At 38.1% G+C, this 23895-nt stretch overlaps 1 protein-coding gene across 4 annotated transcripts; it reads right to left on the bottom strand.

Moving 5' to 3' along the window:
- Positions 1–209: 209 nt before the first annotated feature.
- On the bottom strand, positions 210–22357 carry LOC148871152 (uncharacterized). 4 transcript variants are annotated; one of them, XR_016107481.1, is made up of 3 exons: positions 22063–22357; positions 4932–4967; positions 210–1017 (listed from the first exon to the last, which is right to left on the bottom strand). XR_016107481.1 is itself a non-coding variant. In XM_088971072.1 (3 exons), the coding sequence occupies exons 1-3, from the start codon at positions 22087–22089 to the stop codon at positions 746–748; spliced, it is 324 nt and encodes a 107-aa protein (XP_088827198.1). In that variant the 5' UTR covers positions 22090–22193; the 3' UTR covers positions 605–745. The 4 variants fall into 4 exon arrangements, 1 of the variants encoding a protein (XP_088827198.1); XR_016107480.1 differs by lacking the exon at positions 22063–22357 and adding an exon at positions 5330–6794 and having other exon boundaries at positions 210–1006; XR_016107479.1 differs by lacking the exon at positions 22063–22357 and adding an exon at positions 5330–6560.
- Positions 22358–23895: the final 1538 nt, after the last annotated feature.

The raw sequence follows: 23895 nt of genomic DNA, 5'->3' as shown, positions 1-23895 counted from the left end.
GTTAAAAGTGCTCCATTATTTGAACCTGTTCATTCATTGAAGAAGTTGTTCATGAATCCATGAAAAACCTGTTCATGCATTCAATAACCTATTTCATAAAAAAAAAGCCATCCATATATCAATAAATCAACTGAAAGTTATCTTTTAACTTGTAATTAGTTCATCCAATGCCACTACTTCAACCTGTCCATTCCATGCACTCATAATCATCCATATACCGATAAATTCGTTGATATAGAATATAACCATACATTCCACTTAACACAAGTATAGTTTAATAATCATCAAAATAAAGTAAATTGACAATCGCACAAAAAGGGGGCAACCATCAAATTGCTAGTGCATCCCAACAAAATGTACAAAATGGATGCAAAAGCTCAACCATCAAAACAAGTTTTTGTCATATATAGTTAATACTGAGTTTGTTACTTGTAATAGTTCAATTCTCTCATTCCTTCCTTCAATATGGAGGCCCCAACTTCATTTGAAGCCATGTCTTCCTCAGTGTGGCTCCACTCCATAAAATGTCATAACTTGACTCTTAGATTCAACTTAGAAGCCATATGCTTTCATTAGAAATTCCACTAAACATCCTTCTAAACTCATAACATCTACATACATTTTCTCCTTGTTGAATAAACCAAACCCTCTCTCAGCTACAGATGCAAGTTTTCCAAGATGTGTAGCAATATCTTGTACTTGTTCAGTAACAACTGAAGCATGACTTTCGTTTTCCTAAAACTCTTCATTTTGCAGAACTACTTCCCTCTACTGACCTTGCTTGAAGGCTAGGATCTCCAAAATTCTCCGCCTCATCAATGTCATCAAACACATGCTTAGCATTCGGTGTTGCATTAGTGGTAATTGCGGAAATTGCATCTTGCTTGTTTAGCTCCTTGGCTATGAAGACACCATTTTCAGTCACTTGATCATTACCACAAGCCAATGCCAGTTGGTCATAGTTGGGAATGCTTTTTCGTTTGAACTGCTTTGCCTCTAGATGTGCCTGTTTATTTACTATGGGAGCTTCATAATAAGTCATATTTCATACTAATTTGAAAATTAAGTGTTTAAAGTGAATGTTATTAATCTATTTTACTTCAATATATGTAGCCCAAACATTAGGCGTTGCATCTATTGTCTTGGTTGAATGATTCCATGCAAAAACACTTTGATTCAAAAGGTTTTTTAATATGACAAAGTTCCACATGTTTGTTTTCAACCTATTCCATATGTGTCCTTGGGTACAGTTAATTGAAAACTTCATGCTAATAGCATGTGCTACTATAGTGTAGGCAGGTGCTTTGAAACTTTTGTCAACTTTGTTTCCAAGGTTGACTTGCTAAAAAAGTGTCTCAATGAGTAAATTATCCATATCTTGGGTCTACCTCATGTTTGATTTTTCATTCTTGTTATCAGGTTGAGAGCTAGAAGAGTCCATTTATATTTCATGCTAATCAAATGAACAATGCAATTCAACAATATAAATCCATAACACTAAGTTAGACAAAGTATTTTTGTATAAATAGCAATATTTAATTACTAAACTCAAACAACAATCATTTTAAAAAGGAGAGTGCACATAGGAAAAAAATGAAAGAGTTAGACAACAAGAAGAAATTAATGTCGAGCCCTAGATCGATAAAAGACATAATCAACCCACATTTAGGTAGTTATTTTGTCTTTGAAACAAATTCCTTCCCATGATTGTTCATTTCTACTAGCTCATTGAGATGGTTGGGTGAGTTGTGTCAACTGCTTCTCAATCATAATGACGCATGATAAAGTCATATGGATCGACACCCATGACATGGTTGTGCAAGATACAACATGTAGACACAATATTCACCTGAGACTTAAAAAGATATTGTTGTTGAGATACCAAAATTGGAAAGCATTTCTTCAATACCCCAAAGATCCGTTCAATGGCATTTTTAAGTGATGAGTGCCGAAGGTTAAACAATTCTTTTGGGTTGTCAAGTTGATGTGCACCCCATTCCTTTAGATGGTATTGTGTGTTTTGGTATAGTGTAATGAATCCAGTCTTTAATAAAAATCCTATGTCTACGAGATAATATTTATCTATTTAAAATATAAGAAGTTAGGAAACACATACATTCTTACCTATTAAATACAAATGACTCTGATGAGAGTTTATTAATACCTTAAGGGACCTCTAATTTATGCTCCCTCCTCAGAGCATTGTTAAGCATATAAGAGTCTGATGCAGCAACTCCCAACCAGGTAATACAGATGTGAACTACAAATTGAAAGAACATGCAACAAGGATGTTTTGTGTAGGGTAAGATTTACGATCTCAAATTCTATCAACATCAACAGAAGGGAATTTTATAGGGAGGTGTGAGACATCAATTGCCCCAACAAAATCTTGCCATTATACATATGCATTTTATTATGCATTATTATGAGTGTATATGTCATAAAGAAGACACTATGACTTATGTTGCCTTGAAATATGACAAAAAATTAAGTCAATTTCTAATTTTTGGAGGTGTTTCAGTACCACTTGGTTGAATCAAGTACTTATCCTCCAAGCTCAACAATGCATTCAATACATTGTTGAAATGATGACTTACAATCTCACAAGATCAACTGAAATGAAAGTCCATTGTTCTATTCCTAACATTGTGTGCCAATATGTGTAGGAAACATGCTACTTGTTCTTCTACCATGCAATTCAACGTATCATATAGTCTCCCTATCTCACGAATAATCTTGCATTACTTTGCAAATGCTGCTTTTCCTATTCTCAATTAATTATAACAATCTATTTTTGTCCATATAGTCTCTCCAATAAATCCCTCCATTCTAAATCCTGGTTAACTGATAGTTCTTTATCAATATAATCCACATATTCTTGCAACATTGAAAACTATACTGACATATTCCAGAATGTTAGTATAGTTTGCATGTTAGAAAAAGTAGTCAAAGAAAAAAAAAAAACAAATCATCAACGATGAATAAGTTTAAGTGTGTACTAGTTTCTTAAAATTTTATTTCAACATTCTTTAATCTGAAATTTTGAATACATGTAGATTTATAAATCTGAAATTTTGAAAGTTTATAGGTTTCTAACTCAGATTTGGACACAAAACACCCTATTCCCCTTCCCTCATTCTTTTTCTTTCTGTTTTTTTTTTGGTAAAAAGACTTGAATTGTGTTGAGTTACCTAAGGCTTCATCCCAACCTCAATCTAGTTTCAACTCAGATTGGGATTTTCTAACCAAACCTCACCCATTATAGTTTCAGATTGGATTAGTGCTTCCAATGAGGGTCTATCAATGGTTTAGCATTTTCACTTTTACATAGCCCCTGTTTCAGGAATCTCTAGAAAAAAAATCCAAAGAGATTTCCTTTGGCAAGGTTTGGATGGTGAGAAGTACTTTCATCTTGTGCCTTGGCACCAAGTTTTCTTGTGTTTTATAGATCAACATAAACTATAAAATCCAGTTTTCTTGATCATTTTTTTGTCTCTTTTGATGGCTAATTCATGTGACAGAGCCTTTATAGGGGAATGTTCCATAAATAATCCTTTTGAACTTATTGGCATACTATTCTATGGCTTATCATACAGTGTTATTAACTTTCTTTTTTTATTTCTGAAATTTCTAAAGATGTAGGTGCTCTTGAACTAACAAGCTACATGGGAAGGTTTGAGGATACTTTGACTTTACTTATCCATAATGGTGTGTAGAAGGCCTAATCTAGAAAAATTAAAGGGAATTAGTGGCTAACATATTGTCATTTTTTACTGAATGTCATTTTTCATGTTTGAAGTGACCAACCTCTTCCACATGTTCATATACATCCCTGTTGCAACATAAAGGATATGATGTATGACAATGCAGTTTAAAACTGCTTATTTGATGATTAGAGTAGAACATAGGAGTGGAACAGAGTAAGATCAAAGGGATTCTATCATATGAAATTATGTTGGTTAATTAGGTATGGAAAATTTTATATGAATAATAACAAAGAGTTAGTAATAAAATTCAATAATCAAGCATAGAAGATGTCATCAAGTTTCAAAATCATTCTATTATATCTGATTTTTCCTCATGTTGGTCTTCCATCAATAAATCCTTATTAAGTAAATAAATAAGTAATTTAACCTATACTTTAATAAGTATTAACATCAAAATAGAAAACTAACTAAATTTTAGTTGGCCTTGAGGTAAGATGCATAGAAATTCTTACACAATTTACCTACTTCTATGTAGGCTTAACAAACCAAAGAGTGTGAAATGATACCAAAAAGGTTTGATACTATAAAAACTAATAACTAATCAATTGATACTGTAAAAGCTACATATAAATTCTTATATAGTTTTCTGAAAAACTAGTAACTAATCAATTTATTAGTTCAGGTCTCATGATCTAGGCTATTTGAAGGGTATCAAATGAATTTCCTAAGGTCAAGAAAATGAATGTAGGTGACCAATGTGTGGTAGCACAAAAAAAAATTACAGATTTTGCAAAGATTGGTGGAAATACAAACAAAAACAAATATTATATTTAACATGTGCAAGCATTATTACCGGAGGAAATAAAAAAATAGAGATTATATTTAACCCATGCAAACAATATTACTGATTTTGTAGAGATTGGAAGGAATAAAAACAAAAACAGAGGTTATGTTTAACCTGTGCAAGCATTATTATTGATTTTGCAAAAATTACAGTGAATAAAAGTAAAAAATAGAGGTTATATTTAACCTTGCAAACATTATTACTGATTTTGCAAAGATTAGAGGGAATAAAAGCAAAAAATAGAGATTGTATTTAACCTTGCAAACATTATTACTGATCTTGTAGAGAATGGAGGGAATAAAAACAAAAATAGAGAAAAGAACAACCAAAATAGAATGAAGATACATGGGAAACAATGGAAGATTGAGTATGGGTGTTACCTCAAGCTTGGGAACAAATACGTTCTTGGCACAAATCTGCACAAATGATGTGAAAATATTAGATCTAGAAAACCCATGTGTGTTTGGACATTTTACAAAAGGAAATCACATATAAGGCATTCACAAAGAATGATAAAAACCCTAGTGTGACCGGATCTCACCGTTGGGTTAAAATGAGAGGAAATTTTGAAAAAAAAAGGCATAGATGCATGTTCGTGAATGATGCAGTTTCATTCCAACAAAACCTCATATAGGAGACAATGAATACACAAACTAAGTTTCCAAGCAATGAGGGGAAAAACATGGAGATAGAAAAGAATGAATAATGGACTGAAAAAAAAAACAAAAATGGGTAAAATATAATCGCCTAATCAAGTTGTTCATGGATCTTGTCTTACCTTCCAAAGAGATGTCTGGAGAAGCCACCAGAGATATGACTGTTGGGGTGCTACTTACAAAGGAGACAAAACTACGAACTCCTATTTTGATAAAGCCCAATAAATTTTCTCAAACGTGTCTTTAACTTTTCTTTTCCTACTGGGGTTACACTGTTTTGGTGCGATCCCGCTCACTTGTTTTTGGGATCCTGCGTCCCCCTCATTTCTCATCCCAAAGCACTGTATACCACTAAACAAACATAGGAAAGATGAATCATTTAAGAATATTTCTCTTTTCACATCCCTTTCTCAGCAATGAAACAGACCCTTCTTAGTGATTAAGATTTTGACTGATAAAGAGATCAGCCTTCTAGGTTTATGTAAAGGCTTAAAAGCCGCTTGGCACATAAACCCATATGCAATATCTGAGTTTGAACCGGATGCCTTCCTGATTAGATTCCCCCTCTAGAGTGGAGAGAAATGCAATTGTTGACAATGGACCTTGGACGTTTGACAAAGATCTTATCATCATGGAGAAGTGCCTACTTGATATGGCCCTTTCCTCTTACCTCCTTAACGACATTGATATTTGGGTGCACATAAGAGGACTCCTAGTAGAGAACCTTACTCTGGCGGTGGGAATGGAACATGCAAAAGCTATTGGCAAGACTTATGAACCACAACAAGGGGAAGAAAAGAAATGGAGTAATTTCATCTGGATCAAAGTATCCATGAGTATCTACAGCCCACCAGTCTGATCCTCTCGCTACACATTTCTAAACAATACTACTATACGTCTATACCTGCTAAGTTTCAGTACGAGAGGCTCCCCAAATTTTGCTATTTGTGCGGCAGATTGGGCCATATACAGGACAAATGTGAATACAGAGCAAGAGTGAACAATGCAATTGACACTTGCAAGATAGGGGAGGCTCGTAAACACCTACAAAATCTACTCCAACCTTGATTCACAAAATATTTGTGGTGCGAAACAAGAAGACAACAAGGGGGAAAACAAAACTCAAAGAAAGCTGATAAGCATAGGCATGCAAAGGTGAGCAGCCGGCGATCGAACTCAGGCGATGCTGACGCAGACAAGGAGAACCCCATTCATGTCTTTCCCTCAACCGAAAATCAATGCATAATCTTGGGGGATGTATAAATGAAAGGACACTAGAACTGAAGAGAGCTATGAAGATTCAAATTTAAAAAAAGAAAAAATAAAAGGAAAGGCTCTCCTAAATTCTGATTTGGAAATCTTAAATGAAGATTTGGGAGAAGATATGGAGCAGATTATGGAAATAGACTTAGAAGTCTCTAAGGCTCTTAATGTTTCAGCCCCTTTAGTTGTAAAACAAGTAGTGGACCCTACTAAACCCAAAATTAAAGAAGGCAATGGACTGGGCTGGAAAAGGAAATCTAGGCAAGAGGAAGAAATTGAACATGACGCCCATGGAATTGCCAATGTTGGGATTACTATTGGACACGCCCATTTAAAGAAGAAAGAATGTTTCAAAGACCCACAACCAAGTACTCCATTCTCAAATCAAAACAGTGAAGGGGCTGAGGTGGCAAGTCCAAAGGTGCCACCACGGGCACCAAGAAGATCTGAGCTTGAAACTGTGGGGGGTGTGGGCTTAAGCCCGTTCCATTAATGTTCTTGTTTTTGTCAAGGTTTTCAGGTGTGTTTAGGTCTTTTGTGTATATGTGTGTGTGTTTTCTCTCTTTTGTGTTTGTTGGTAGGTGTTTAAGTGTTTGTGTTGTGTCTTCAGTGTTACAGAAGTCTTCAAGGGTTTTATAGTTTCTGTTGAAGGATTATGACTTTCATTTTACTGGTGATTTCTTCGTTAATGCCAATTACAAAGACCTTGCTTGTTGATGCTCCTAGTGCTCAACTTACCTAGGTTGTTGTTTCTTTCTTGATGCTTGGTGGTATCTAGTTGGTTTTCAGTCTTGAGTTCCTTAATATTTCTATTTATTTCTTGTAATCTGAGTATTTTTAATGAAGAATTGCCTTTTGGACTCAAAAAGAAAAAAAAAAAAAAAGAAAAGAAACATGGCTAAAAAACTAGATAAATGACTAGGGACGCAACTTGGAGGGAAGGCTCGAATCCAACATGGAAAAATCGGGTTGGGTTGGGTTAAGGATGAGGAATCGTGTTGTTAGACAGTTTTTGTATGCCCTTAGCTCCAATAAGTTTTGATGTACTTTTGACATTTAGTGTAAATGAATAAAGTGCATGTTTGATTCATGTTGTGTGGTATGTTTCTGTGTAAGACCCTTAAACTGAACACTTAATGAGACTCGCGTTAGTTTAGAATGTTCATTGCCGTTGGATAAGTCTTGGGAGATTTATCCTGTCAAGGCTGACACTGGTGTGTTGCCAAGTGTTGGGGTGGCTTGTCTCAGCTGCCAGGGTGAGACCCAAAGCACATGTAGTGTGGGTTTAGTTGAATCTTTGAACTGGACCAGATTTCTAGTATTGCCCTGGACCTTGGTGATTCATTGGCAAAACTAGAAAGTTATACCTGACCCCTAGACTCAATTATGATACTGCACTAGGTGTCGGATTGGACTGTCTTTGATATGCCAATCAGTGAGATCCTTAGCGGGGTCAAAACTTGGGTATGTTGGGATAGTCTGAGAATTCGTCTGAGTGGGTGATCATAGTGACAGGATCAGCCCCTTTGTTGGACAAAGGTAATGATCAGGGGTGCACTCTCTCTGATTGAAACCAAACTGCCGGCAGTTGATTTTAATCGTTGGAATTTTATTTTACAAATTTTATATATAAGATATATATAGATATATACGGTTTCAAAATGTTTGCAAATGGTTTTAATTCCCGAGATCCATATGAGTAGAGAGTGCAACACTGTTCCTTGCAGCCGAGGGAGATGTCCCCTCTTGTCGGGCAATGTTTGATCATTATGGGCTGAGAGGTTAAGTGTAAGACCATTTAGGGTTACACCTGATGGGCTAATCTTGCATCTGCCCATAGTCCCTGGGTTTTTATAAGATGGCTTGGTCCAAGAACCACTTAGTGTAAAAATTGGGCCCATAGAGTCCATGTGATGGGCTCAAGGGGTTCACTGGGCTTTCCAGTGAATTCGGCTAGGCCTTGTAACAAAGGCTGGGCCGAACCCATGTGGCTGATGTGTAGATCAATACTTGGGTCCCACGCCATACAAAGAAGCCCAACTAGGCAGCCGTTTGGAAGCCTGTTGAGCACTTAATGCTTATTCGACTTAAAGCCCATTTTTAACTGGCTGATTTAATTACCCATTTAAAGGGGTGGATATGAGATTCAAATAACGATTTGAATCTGGTAACCTCCTAATAAGATCAGGAGTGGGTTGACCTAACCTGTAGATAGGATTGAGATAATTCCCTATCAAAATACAAATTTGGATTGGGATAACTCCTAATAGGATTATAAGGTTTCTTAATCACTAGGAAAGAGGAGAAACCCTAATCTTGAATTACATGAATTCGAACCAAGGGTTTACCAAAAACATCGTCATGCAATTTGAGATTGGATCTCAGAAACCCTAGAGAGAAGAAAAGCAAATACACCAACTTCAGCTCTAGAGTTCTCCTCCAGCTGCCGCCATTCACTGCCTGGTTCGATCTCTCTGAGAGGAAAAGATCAATAAGGTGTTCTTGATATCAGTCTTTGCTGAAAGTCTGATTATGTACGGTGCTCTTCACTTCCATCGAATTCTTGTGAAGAATTTGGTTCATAGGACGAACACTACTAGTTCTGTTCCAGTATCACTACGTCATCTTCAGTGGGAGCAGATCTTGGGAGTATTCTTTGGGCGTGAACACCGATGTTGGGAGATACCGACTCTCCGTACCAGGTATAATCCTTCCCTTTCTCTTTGGTTCAGATCTGGTTTACGTTTTGATTTGATTATATCCTTGAATAGAGTATTCTAAAATTAGGGTATATGATTCCCAGTTGGAAGGGAGGAGAGAAATTTTTGAAATTCGCCCACCTTGTTCTGCTGCTTTCTTGGCATCCATACAATGGATCTCTCCCTCCTTTCAGTGGTATCAGAGCCATAGGTTGGAATCTTGAGCTAAGAAAATTAGATCTGAACCTACGCAAATGGGCAGAAGCTGTTCTACCTGGATTTGCGCAGATTGTTGTTTTTGTTCCAAGAAATTGTTTCTGGATGTGAGCGATTGATCTGAAATTAATTTTTGTTAAATCTGAAATTTATTTGGAAATGTGCTTAATTTATTTCTTGATTTAAATGGGTTGTTCGTACATGGAGATTGAAGTGCAGATTTGGCGTAGATAGTTTGCACAATCTTTTTGTAGTTTCTATTCTATTCGGTCTGTAAAATATTTTTTTTTCTAGACTGAATGTATAGTATTCAATCAAGAATGTAATTAATTAATAGAAATTAGATCGTGATATCACATTCTGTGTTTTGCAGTTTATGAAACTGCAACCCTTGATTACTAACCTCTATTTTGCAGGTGGTACGAACAGTCCATATCTGATTTGTGATTGTCTAAAATCAGAAATATTAATTTCAGATCTTTCTTGAATTGTTTCTTGAATTAAAAATCGGTTTTGGACTATTTCGGACCAGATTGGACCAAAGTTGTTTGGACCGAATCTAGGGTTCGAATAGGGCTATTCTCAGCCCTGATTTCTCCTACTTTTAGGTCTGAAACTAATCTTTAATTGGAAGAACCAATTCGGCCCAACCTATAAAGCCCAATTTTAAAAAGTTAAAATTGCAAAAGCCCACTTTTGTGTAAAAGCTATATGGGCCGAACTGCTAACTGCTATTCAGCCAATATACCTAGATAATGTTAATTGTTAATATTATGGATTATAAATGAGCTTATTAATGGGCTTTACAGCAAGTAATTGATTGGATCAATTCTTCCATTACATGCGATGTGTGGATGTTTGATGTGCTGCGACCATGGGCCATAAGCACTTGGCCCATGATGATACGTTAGTGGCTCTCGCACATACCATGGCTGAATGCACATCATTGCCATGGTGTCCCTTATGGTCATTGGATGACCCCTTCCTTTCGTGATGGTCCCCACAACCCTAAATAGAGACATGGGCGGAAACCCTAGCCAAATTGGGCCACCAGAAATCTGACTTTATGAAAGTCAGTGGGAGCCACTTTGGTTTGACCTAAATTAACTAGGGCGTAATCACTTGTTCCCTTCGGTAATATGAGTGCATGTGATAGGGAAATCCATATGATGGACTCTCTAAAGGCCTTTCGTCATTAGCACGATGATGGGTCCTTCAGTAATGAGGAAACACACCATAAAATTGGGCTATCCATTTGTTGTTGGGTCTGTCAGAGTGTTTCATAAAATGATAGGGGCATCATAGACCGATGTGGGAGGGGCTTCACCAGAAAATGGGAACTCTCTCACGGTACCTTAGTGTAACCTGAATATGATGGGTGAGCACTCACTAGACAGAAATGTTTACCCTAAAATGACTATTAACCTTGTCTGACAAAGGCCAAAGGGAAACTCATATGATGAGTGGATATGATCCGTCACAAAGAGGTGGTGGGGTTATGCAGCTGAAACAGTTGGCTCCACGCACCCTATGTGATTTCCCACATTTCCAGAGACATTTCGCCATCTCCGTCACTGAGATAGGAGGGAAATCTTAGAGATGAACAAATGGAAATGGAACATAAATTAAAAGCCATATCTATGTAGGTAACATGAATCAAACAAAGGTTGTGGATTAACATTTTATTGTTTACCAGAAAATGGCAAGCGGACAATTTGCTAAGTTGCTTGACGACAATAAACTTAAGGGCCCAAACTATGCTGACTGGTATAGAAACCTTATGCTGGTCCTAACTTCAGAAAAGTTAGATAAAGTGGCAAAGAATCCTACACCGGATCATCCGGGAGACAGGGCTTCAGAAGCCCACAGGAGGGAATACCAAGAATGAGAGGAGAAAAACTTCCTAGCCCGCTGCTATATCATAGCCTCTTTAGATAATCTGATACAGAGGCAGTTCGATCAGATTGAACTAGCCAAAGACATATTGGATAGTCTAAAAACTATGTACAAAGAGAAAAACCGTTCTACTCACCAAAAGGTCCTAAACCAGTTCATGACCGCGCAGATGACCGAGGGGCAGCAAGTTCATGACCATTGTCTCCGGATGATGGGTTACATAAACGAGCTAGAGGCCCTTGGGTCTGGGCTAAATCTGGTTACATAGATAGACACCATTCTTAACTCCTTTCCTTCGTCCTTTAATCCGTTCATTATGAACTATAATATGAACAAGCTGAATGTCAACGTTTAAGAGCTCACCAACATGTTACAACGAGCCGAGGAAATGATTAGAAAGGATGAGCCGATAGCCATGCTTGTTGAAGTTGGCAAATCTGGCAAGAAGAGGAGAGAAAAGAGGAAGCCCCAGAAAAAGGCCACTAAATCTAAGAAACAAAAGAAAGACAAGGCATCTGATGCCTGTCGCTTCTGCAAGCAGGCCGACCATTGGAAGAGGAACTGTCCTGTCTACCTGGAATCTAAGAAAGGTAATTTTGAAACTTGTGTCATGGAAACTAATCAGTTAATTGCTTCTATGTTCTGGTGTGTTGACTCTGGGGCTTCAACTCATGTGTGTAATTCACTATAGGGGTTCAAAGTAAGTAGAAGGTTGAGTGAAGGAGAAGTGACACTTTACTTGGGGACTTCTGCAAGTGTTGCAACTACGGTGATAGGAATCATAAAATTAGTCTTTAGAAAAGGAATACTTGTACTTAAGGATTGTCTTTATGTACAAAACTTAAGAAGAAATTTGATTTCTGTTTCTAAACTATGTGTTGATGGATATACTGTCTGTTTTAGTAATATGATTACTATTAAAATGAACAATAAATTCATCGCATGCGGGGAACTAGAGAACGGTCTCTATGTTCTACATCCTTCTCTATAAACTAACTTAACCGAAACTATGTCAGTCAAAATCTCCAAGAAAAGGACTCGTGATATAGTTAGTCCCACGTGCCAGTGGCATTACCGACTTGGCCATATCGGTATTGACCGAATCACAAGACTGGTAAAGGATGGTCCTTTGGATTTTCTAACCATAGAAGATCTTCCCACTTGTGAGCCTTTCCTCCGAGGTAAGATGACAAAACGACCATTTAACGGTAAGCCTGAAAGATGTACAGGCACGCTTGACCTTATACATACTGATGTATGTCGTCCCCTGAGTGTCAGGACTCATAACCAACACGTGTATTTCATCACCTTCACCAATGATTACTCATGACATGGTTACGTGTACCTAATGAGACAGAAGTCCGAATCCTTTGAAAAGTTCAAGGAGTTTAGACAAGAAGTCGAGAAACAGTTAGGGAGAAAAATTAAGGCCCTTCAATTAGATCGAGGTGGCGATTGTCTCTCTGACAAATTCAGGGACTACTTGAAGGCCAACGGGATAATATCACAGTTAGCTCCTCCTACAACACCATAGCTTAATGGTGTTTCAGAGAGGAGGAATAGGACATTGTTAGACATGGTCCGGTCACTTCTCACACACTCGGAATTAGAGATTGCAATCTACGTACTGAATCGGGTTCCAACCAAATTAGGAACACATGGTATGTAAACTTAATAGATCCATCTATGGACTTAAGCAAGTTTATAGGAGTTGGAACATCCGTTTTGACTCTGCAGTGAAATCGTTTGACTTTGAGTAGAATCCGGATAAGCCCTGTGTTTACAGGAAGTCCAGTGGGGATAAGGTCACATTCTTGGTGTTGTATGTGGACGATATCCTACTCATTGGGAATGATGTAGGAATGTTGACTTTGGTCAAGGTGTGGCTTTCGTAGCAATTCTCCATGAAAGATCTTGGAGAAGCCTCCTATATATTGGGTCTTCGACTCTATAGAGATAGATCGAAGCAGATAATTGGATTATCCCAGGCTGCTTACATTGACAAAGTTGTCAAAAGGTACAACATGGAGAAGTCCAAGAAAGGAAATGTTCCTTTCAGGCATGGAGTCACTCTCTCCAAGAAGATGTCTCCCAAGACTTCTGAAGAGATTGAGGGCATGAAAGATGTTCCCTATGCCTCAGCCATAGGGAGCATCATGTATGCCATGCTGTGCACTCTTCATGACATCGCTCAGGCGGTGAGTGTGGTAAGCAGGTTCTAGGCCAACCAGGGCAGGAGCATTGGACTGTTGTGAAGAACATACTCAAATACCTTCGAAGGACAAAAGAGTTTTGTCTGGTATTCGATGGTAGTTCACTACAAATTCTAGGGTATACTGATGTCAATTTCCAATCGGATCCAGATGATAGAAAGTCTACATCTGGGTATGTTTTCACGATAGGATCGTGTGTTGTTTGCTAGAAAAGTAGCAAACAGGGGTCCATGGCAGACTCCACAACCGAAGCCGAGTACATTGCCGCAAGTGAAACTGCTAAGGAAGTCGTGTGGATGAAAAAGTTCATTCACGAATTAGGAGTGGTTCCGCCTAACACATCACCCATCCCGTTGTTGTGTGACAACAATGGAGCGATCGTTCAAGCTAAGGAGCCTCGAGCTTACTCGAAGGCAAAGCACATCGAGAGGAAGTACCATGTACTGCGGGAGATTGTTGGTAGAGGGGATGTCCTGATTCAGAGGGTAGCATCAACGGATAATGTGGCAGACCCATTAACTAAGCCACTCACACAAAAAGTGTTTGAGAAACATGTGAAAAGCATGAGACTCCGGCTTGTACCAGATTGGACCTAAGTGCAAGTGGGAGCTATTAGATAGATTTTGTATGCCCTTAGCTCCAATCAGTTTTAATGTACTTTTGACATTTAGTGTAAATGAATGAAGTGCATGTTTGATTCATGTTGTGTGGTATGTTTCTGTGTAAGTTTGGGGAGATTTATCCTATATAGGCTGACACTGGTGTGCTACCAAGTGTTGGGGTGGCCTGTCTCAACTGTCAGGGAGACCCAAAGCACATGTAGTGTGGAATTACTTGAATCTTTGAACCAGACCGGATTTCCAGTATTGCCCTGGACCTTAGTGATTGTTGGGCAAAATTGGAAAGTTACACCTGACCGCTAAACTCAATTATGATACTGCACTAGGTGTCGGATTGGACTATCTTTGATATGCCAATCAGTGAGATCCTTAGCGGGGGTCAAAACCTAGGTATGTTGGGACAGTTTGAGAATTCATCTAAGTGAGTGATCATAGTGACAAGATCAGCCCCTTTGTCAGACAAAGGTAATGATCATGGATGCACTCTCTCTGATGGAAACCAAACTACTAGTAGTTGATTTCAATTGTTGGAATTTTATTTTGCAAAATTTATATATAAGATATATACATATATATACGGTTTCAAAATATTTGCAAATTGTTTTAATTCCCGAGATCCATATGAGCAAAGAGTGCAACACTATTCCTTGCAGCCGAGGGAGAGGTCCTCTCTTGTCGGGCAGTGTTTGATCATTATGGGCTGAGAGGTTAAGTGTAAGACCATTTAGGGTTACACCTGATGGGCTAATCTTGCATCTGCCCACAGTCCCTGGGTTTTTATAAGATGGCTTGGCCCAAGGATCACTTAGTGTAAATGTTGGGCCCATAGAGTCCATGTAATGGGCTCAAGGGGTTCATTGGGCTTTCCAGTGAATTCGGCTAGGCCTTGTAACAAAGGCTGGGCCGAACCCATGTGGTTGATGTGTAGATCAATACTTGGGTCCCACGCCATACAAAGAAGCCCAACTGGGCAGTAGTTTGGAAGCCTGTTGAGCACTTAATACTTATTGGGCCTAAAACCCGTTTCGAACTGGCTGATTTAATTACCCACTTAAAGGGGCGGATCTGAGATTCAAATAAAGATTTGAATCTAGTAACTTCCTGATAAGATCTGGAGTGGACTGACCTAATCTGCTAATAGGGTTAAGATAATTCCCTATCCAAATACATATTTGGATTGGGATAACTCCTAATAGGATTAGGAGGTTTCTTAATCACTAAGAAAGAGGAGAAACCCTAATCTTGAATTACGTGAATTCAAACCAAGTGTTTAGCAAAAACATCCTCTTGCAATTTGAGATTGCATCTCAAAAACCCTAGAGAGAAGAAATGCAAATATGCCAACTTCATCTCTAGAGTTCTCCTCCAGCCGCCACCATTCACTTCCTGGTTCGATCTCTCTGAGAGGGAAAGATCAAGAAGGTGTTCTTGATATCAGTCTTTGCTGAAATGCTGATTGTGTTCGGTGCTTTTCGCTTCCATTGAATTCTTGTGAAGAATTTGGTTCATAGGACGAACACTGTTGGTTCTATTCCTGTATCACTGCGTCATCTTCAGTGGAAGAAGATCTTGGGAGTATTCTTTGTGCGTGAACACCGATGTTGGGAGATACCGACTCTCCGTATCAGGTATAACCCTTCCCTTTCTCTTTGGTTCAGATCTGGTTCAGTTTTGGTTCGATTAGATCATTGAATATAGTATTTTAAAATCAGGGAATATGATTCACAGTTGAAAGGGAGGAGAGACATTTTTGAAATTTGTCCACCCTGTTCCGCTACTTTCTTGGGGTCCATACGATGGATCTCTCCCTCCTTTCACGTGCAACCCAACCCATATGAATTAGCCTACTAGGATAGGTCAGCCTGACTTAGCTAACTCTTATAAATCCAAGACTTGGACTACTTTATATAGTGGGTTAATTAAGAGGGTCTATGTATTTTTCCCCTCACTAGAAATCTTTTGTATTTTTGGTAAGTCCATAATAAAAGTTCCATTTGTTTGTGGTGTAAATCTGAACAGAACACAAATTTTGCACCTTTAACCTTTAATTAGTTCTCTCCCTCTATGATTCAGCTAGTATCTCTATGCTTTCTACCCCTCTTACTTTGATCTCTCACATCTACATCATCTTCCTGTTTGTCCAAATACCATTTTTCTTTTTCTCTCTTCTTTCTACGACTTATTGTTGCTTTTTCATAGAGGAGGACGAGAATTTACAAGACTTATCTAGCTTACTTCTCCCTTCTTCTCATGCTTTGGTTGAAGCATCCATTGAATATGCTCTTCATGTTGATGATTTGCAAAGGAGCCTTGTTTGCATACTAATAAAAACATCAAAGTTGTTGGTTTTAAAGAAATTCTAAGCAAATATTTGAAAATTGAAAGTACAATTCATGGAATTTACTGCCACCCCCTTGGTTCACTTTCCAAGTTCTTTCGAGTGTGACCAAAATCTTGATAAGGGACCATGGTTATTCGACAATGACATTATAGTATTCAAGAAGGTGATGCCTAATGAGTGATGTAGTATAAGAGGAGGCCAACAAGTTCTATGTAGGTTGGGATCACTCCAAGACACATAAGAAGTTGGGGTAACGTCACTTATCCAACTGATTAGTAAAGGCATAAGGGTGTAAAGAAGGCATAAGGGAACTTTATTGTAGAAGGCATAAGGGTGTAAAGAAGTCTATATAAAGAGTAGCTAGGCCAAAGTTAAGGCAGTTCTGTTGATTTTCTCTTAATTATTCAGTAAAGACTTGTTCTTCTTCCTATTTTTTTGGATTTGGTTCTTTTTTTTAAGCTTCTCTAAATATGATTTGTTTTTGAATTGTTCCAGTTGGTATCAAAGTACAAGTTTGGTCATTCTTTCAATTATGGCTCCCAAGAAGAAACAAGTGATTCACATCATGGAGAAAGAAATCAAAAACAAAACACAAGAGGATATGACAAAATTAAGAAAACAAGTCAATGCTCTTTCTTAAGAGTTGGGATCACTATGCTTTCATTTTGAAATAAGGGACAATGACTTTGATGCATTTGCCTCAATTTGATCCTTTTCATTATCATGACAAGCAACTAGATCGATTGTAGTTGTAGGTGGTGACCAAAGATGGTGGGAAATAGGTCTTAAGATGAGATCCCAGAGTTCCATGGATGTATTAGAGATGTAAATCGAGTTATGCTTGCCTCCTATGGATGCTTCAAAGGTCAGGTTCGGCATGGCCCATGGCACGAGCCCTGGTGAGTCCGAGCCGTGCCTTACTATAACATGGGCTTGGGTTGGGTAGGCTACAAGCTGTGATGGGATGGGCTATGGGTGGGGCCTTGGGCTTAGGCCGAATTGTGCCAAACTTTCTTTTTGTTTTTTGACATTTTTATTATTTTATTTTATTTTTTTGCTAAGTAAAAAGTGATACAACATACAAACCTTGGGAAAAGTAAAAATTTAACAAAAAATACTTAACAAAATACAAAATAGACAATAAATTGAAAACATTTAGAAATTATATTTCATTTCGATTTGAACAACATAATGGGTGAATGGAGTATTGGAAATGGAATAAAATATAAAAAAATATAATAAAATTAGAAATTGAAAAAAAATTAGAATGGTATTGTTGAAAAAATAAAAAATACTTTAAATGAAATTAAAACACAAAATTAACAATAATTTTAAAGAAAGAAAAATTCTATACAATTATTTAGTATGTAGAAAATGTTGACTTCATTTTCTTCAAGCATATGGTGAAGTGTCATGCCCTCCTTTATCTTGCAAACTATCCTTAGTATCCAACTAATCTTTCAAGAATATGCACATCTTTAGGCTTCCATCATTCATGTAACTTCTCTTGTCATCCAACACCCTAGAACCTTACCAACCAAGAGCTGGCTCGTTGCTGTATTAGCTGGTTTGTTCCACCACTGCTTTGGGGAGAAAAGGGTCAATGGGAGGTTTTAATGGTGCATAACACCGAATACCAAAAAAAAAAAAACACCCTCTAGGTATGATTGCTTATGGATAATCATCATAGGAAGAAGACTTTTCTTTCTTACCTTTGGTATATCCAACCACCGCTTGAATAAGGTTGGGGACTTTGGATAAACGAGGTGAGGACTTTTCTTAAGGTATATGGGTAGCCCGACCTGATTAAGGTTCCCCTACACCACTTAGGAGATTATAGAAACAAAATCAAGTCCTTGCATATAGAGAGCCTTAGCAACTACCCTCAGGAGTCCGAACTAGGCACTTTAGTGCATTGATACTTATTTGTAGTTAATATTCTTTTTATAGTTTTCTTGCATTTCTATTTTTGTTTGCATTTGTATTTTTGCTTTTGTTTTTGCTTAAGCAAGCAGGTAAGAGCAGTTGTGGGCCTAATCAAATACAATTCTTCATTTTCTTTTAAATAAAAGCTTGCACAACCAAGCCCCATGGCTACAACCTAGGGCCAATCCAACCCATGTGTGGACGTCACCCAACTATTTAGAGTAATAGAATAGTTAAGATAGAAAATAAGCTAATTTGAACAATCCTGGAACTAGTGGATGGACAAATTCCTAACTCAAATAGAACAATCTATAGAGCAATTCGGAAATCAAGTAAGCCATCTCCTATCCAAAAACTATGCCCAACCCAACCAGGGGCAAAGCACTCAAGCCCAACAATCATGGGCTCTATCCTTGTTAGTCCAGCCCAACCAGGGGCACAACACTCAAACCCAACTATCATGGGCTCCACCCTTGTCAATTCAGCCCAACTAGGGGCAAAGCACTTAAGCCCAACCATCCTAGGCCCCATCTTTGTCAGTTCAACCAAACCAGGGGAAAAACACCCAATCTCAATCTTTGTAGGCCCTATTCTTGCTAGTTCAGCCCAACTAGGGGTAATACACTCAAGCCCAACAATTGTGGGCCCCATCCTTACTAGTTCAACCCAACCAGGGGCAAAACATTCAAGCCCAATCATCATGGGCCTCATCTATGCCAAACCATCCTAATCAAAGGTAATGCAATCAGACTCAACCATTATGGTTCTCATTTATGCTAGTTCAGCCAAACTAGGGGCAATACGCCCAAACCCAAACTTCATGGACCTTAACCATGCCAGCTCAGCCTAGTCGGGGGTACTATAGTCAAGCCCAACTTTACATGCCTCACCTATGCTAGTTCAATCCATTCAAGGCCATCCAAGGCTGGCCTAATCATCATGGGCCACAATTCTAATGCAACCCATTCAAGGGTATTCTTGCCCAACCTAATCTCCACTAATGCCAATTCAACCAAATTGGGGGCATTTCAACTAAGCCCAAGAGCCTATGCAAGGGGCAATAGTAGCCCAACCAATCTGCACCCAGACACCCTAGTCCTCTACTCCATCACAACCAGTAGTCCAAAATTCCATGCAAGGGGCAACACTCTTGCCCATGACTATAATTGACCTTGGGCTAGACCAGTGGTTGACTTACTTAGAAGAAAGCCTTGGCAAGTTGCAAGGCAATAATTTGAGCTTAATCGACCTTGACTTGACTATTGGACATAGGCCGCCTCTAGGTTTCAAGTGGTGCGACATGGACAAATACAATGGGTCTGGGTGCCCAAGGACACACTTTAGAATGCATCAGCAAATCCTAAGGCCCATGGGCTTAACTAGTGAGCTTTTAGCCTAATAGTTCTTAAGGAGCCTAATTGAACCTTCCATGACTTGGTTAATGAACACTGACCCTAACCTAGTGAAGACTTGGCCAAGTCTAGTTGATGCCTTTGCAAATCACTACTTGTATAACACAAACATCCTATTGTCAAGGCACAAACTAGAATTGATCAAGCAAGGAATATGAGGCTTAGTGAAGATGACCAAATTTCAATGGTCCTAAAGAGATTGAATAAGGATAATGCAAGCAAATTGATATTACCTTATCATTTTACTTTTCAAGCCCTAGTTTGTGCAAGTAGCCAAGTGGAAGACTCTTTGACAGTTGGTAATACATTCACCCTTAAAGTATCATCAGTAGCCGACATCTCATTTAACAACAAGCACATTACAGGGGTGTCTTTAGACTCGAGGTTGACCAACTAAGGAATGTGCTTCAAACTCAAGCAATGATCTATAGTGCATCAATTCCAAACAGTCAACCTCAACAAGCAATCTTTGAGAATAAGTTGATCTAAGATCTAGAAAACCAACATCCAATCAATTCTCAAGGCCCAACAAAAGAACAACAAGCCCTACCAAGTCATTAGGTTAGTACCATGCAACAAAAGAGCCAACCATTTGAGCCCACCAAGTACATTAGTCCCATCCAATTTATGAAGGTGTTATCAACAACTAAGAGAGACAAGGCTTTTGATTCAACCCAACTCATTAAGCCAATTTAGAGATCAGGAAACGAACCCCACAAAATGGCAATGCACATTATCGTTGTAATGCAACAGAAGACGGAAGAAGATCAGCCCTTTGATCCAACTCAGTCCATCAAGCTCATAAAGCAGATACACAACAATGAACTGATTCAAAAGAAGAGCATAATGTGCAAACTGACCAATTAAACATACAATAAGGTTCTATTGTTTCAACTCAAGTGATTCCCATAAACTAGGGGCAAGAAAATCATAATATAGGTATAGACCAAGGGCAAAGTTCTACTTTGGAATCACAGTAGTCCACCTTTGAATTTGTCGTAAAAGATTAGCATGGTATAAAGCAAGACATAGACATATGGCATGGTAAGGCAACCAGAGCTAGACTCAAACCGGGTCGGTCAAGACCCCATCACTGAATCAGAAGTCTGGCATGGTGTATGACAGGAAAAGCTAGAGCCTAAGCAAGATGACCTGAAGCCTATCTCAAACACAGACATAGAAGATTGACATGACACAGGGAAAATAAAACAAGAACCATAACAAACAAATTTGGAACCTAACCCCATCACGGAATTAGAAGTTTGGAGCCCAACCCCATCATTAGCTTAGAACCAGAAGACAAGCAACATCAAGAGTAGATTAACTATGACCTTAATCGATTCAACTATTGAATGCTTGTCTTCATTACCCAACGGAAGAAGCCTTGCTTTCACTAGATGATCATATCATTTGGCATTTAGTTAAAGATGGGGACCACACCACCATACAACTATTCAAAACTCCTAGCTGATGCCAACCTATAGAACTTTGCCCATTGGGAAGCGAGTCACCAAAAAAAAAAACAAATTGTTTCTCTTGAAGAATACCGGGTTTTCCTAAATTCCCAATTCCTAGTAGTTTAGGTGGCGACTCCACTCCATCTTTTGTCCTCCTTCCGAGTCGAGTCGAGTAGCCACAAGACTGATAAATTGGGGTTTTGTAGCTAGGAGATGTGAAAAAGATTGACAAACTCAAGATCATTATGAGAGAAGAGACTGATAGACCCATGATCGTTATCAAAGAAGAAGTTACACATCGGACCAAGGTTGGAGGTAGCAAGAGAGTGGAGGCAGGGAGTGTATACTAGTGCTGGTGGACAACCATCATTGGTGGACGGTGGAACAAGGGAGAGAGAGAGAGGGAGAGAGAGAGAGAGAGAGAGAGAGAGAGAGAGAGAAAATAGGATGAGAGAGAGGGAAAGAGTGTGTACGAGCAGCACTTTGACAGCAGGGAGAGGCACAGGGGAGTGTGTACCATGTCGAGAGAGACAGGGGAGAACGAAGGCCGGGAGAGAATGAAAGAAAGAAAGGGTAGAATCTGAAGCCCTTGCTATCTTCGACGTTTCAACAACTCTTCTTCATTTTTGTGACATTGAGTCATAGATCAGCAAAAATGAGAAAATCTCTTATCCGAAGAACCCTGGTTCTGTTCTTCTCCTTCTTAGAAAATCTTAAATTTCAATTCTAGCAATATTCTGCTAACTAACATTGACATCAAAATCTTTAATGTTCGGATTTTTTTATCATGCAAAGAGCATAGGAGGATGAACCTTGTTGGTGTGTGAGCAGGAAATCATTTGAAGATGACTTGTGGATAAGATCTCGAGGGTGCTGATGTGTTTGAGATTGCACCAGTTGTTGCCATACGAGGACCAGGCAATGCTTGAATAGTTGTAACCTATGTATTTCCCGGCAAAGAGGCAAGGATGTTGGCAAAGAGGATGTCATTGGTGGTAAAGCATTCCTCGGCTACGGAAGGGGAAGAGACAAGGAGGATAGGGCGGAAGAAGAACTTGAGGAACGAAATTTGGCCGTATCGGTTTGAAATATGAGCTAGAGTTCAGTGGGGTTTTGTTTTCTGACAACCCATCTATAGGCGTCCGAATCAAATTTGAGGAAAGTTTAAGTGGTTTCTATGCACTGAAATCACACAGAAACCCATCTTCATCAAATGAGTTTTATTTTGAAAGTTCGAAGAATAGTGAAGGGTAAAATTGACATTTCATTGTTTTGTGTTAGTGCTTAACGATGATATCAATTGTCAAAAATAGTAAGGGTACTTTAAGATAATATATAAACAGTAAGGGTAGAGTTAGCCAATTACTTAGACCATAAGGGTAGTTTAAGAAATTTGTCCTAATTATATTCATTTACACTTTTAAGAATTGTAAAATCTAAAGCAAGGAACTAATATTGTAGATTAAATACACAAAAAAGTTTCATCTGTTCGTGGTTCAAAATGAATTAACTGAAACTGAAGACCAATTTGTGGCTAGGTATATAGGTGGACTGAGACCAAATATTTGGAATGCATTAGACTTATTTGATTGCTACAATGTCTAAATGGCAGTCAACATGCTCTTATCATAGAAAAACAAAGTAACAAAACTAACCAATTGGGTCGAACCCAGACTAATGTAACTAGGCCACCTCCATGTGGAAGCCCAAACTAATGTAGTCTTTTTGGTCCACCCATAATGTTTTATTAAATAATATTTTTTTTAAATAGAAAACATAAACAAATTATTGAAAAAAACAAAAAAAAAATGAAAAATTAGACACATATCTAATATTATATATTAGTCATAACAAAAGTGTGTAATAAACAAGAATTATTTTTGTTAAAAGAAAATCTATGATACTAGAAAGACATGGAACTCAAAAAGCTTTGACCAATAAAAAGCCACCCATGAATTTTGATAAATACCACTTAATTGGTTAATATGTTTATGATATTCTGGTTGATTGGTCACAAGTTTTTTAGATCCGATGCCTTTTTGGTATCATAGTTGAACCTTTTTATTAATGACGTAAATGAAATTAATAAAATTATAGTTGATCTAAATGTGATTTGACAACCTAGGTGGGAGGTCAATGGTCAACCTTTTGGATCAAATGCATTAACCACCATGATGTCGTAACTAAATTATAAATATTTAAACAAAGATATAAACATAAAAAATATGAAAATTAAAGTACATAATTTTGTAGAAAAAAATTTTGATAAATATTTAGACAGATATAAAAAACAATTTCTTATGTTCATTAGTATCAGAGACTTGTTAGGAGACCTCTATCTCATTCCATGACTAGATTTAATGTTGCATTTTCTATGAGTGTTTTGAGCTAATTTATGCATTCACCTAGACCTTCCCACTTTATGGTTATTGAGGGAGTTCAATCTATGTCCTTGAAAAAGGCACCTTAGTAGGGGTCTTCTCTTTACAAAACAAGGCCATACCAAGGTCGAAGGTTATAATGATGTTGGTTGGATTGGTTTTCTTGATGATAGATGGCCCACCATCGATTACTGCACCTTTGTAGGAGGAAATTTGGTTTCTTGGAAAACAAGAAACGGTTTGTGGTTGCAAAGTTAAGTGCAG

The sequence above is a fragment of the Nelumbo lutea genome, chromosome 2, assembly GCF_056320005.1.
Source record: "Nelumbo lutea isolate HS-2025 chromosome 2, American lotus-T2T, whole genome shotgun sequence".
Lineage (NCBI taxonomy): Eukaryota > Viridiplantae > Streptophyta > Magnoliopsida > Proteales > Nelumbonaceae > Nelumbo > Nelumbo lutea.
Note: the sequence above shows the minus strand (reverse complement) of the source record. Positions and strands in the feature narration are given on the sequence as shown.

Bases quoted from the DNA above. Each gene is read 5' to 3' on its own strand.
- LOC148871152 (XM_088971072.1), bottom strand. From the start codon at position 22,089: ATGATTTCCTGCTCACACACCAACAAG. The intron at 4,968-22,062 runs GTTCATCCTCCT...TCATTTGTGCAG, and splicing joins CCTGCTCACACACCAACAAG to ATTTGTGCCAAGAACGTATT. The intron at 1,007-4,931 runs GTAACACCCATA...GTAAATAAACAG, and splicing joins TATTTGTTCCCAAGCTTGAG to GCACATCTAGAGGCAAAGCA.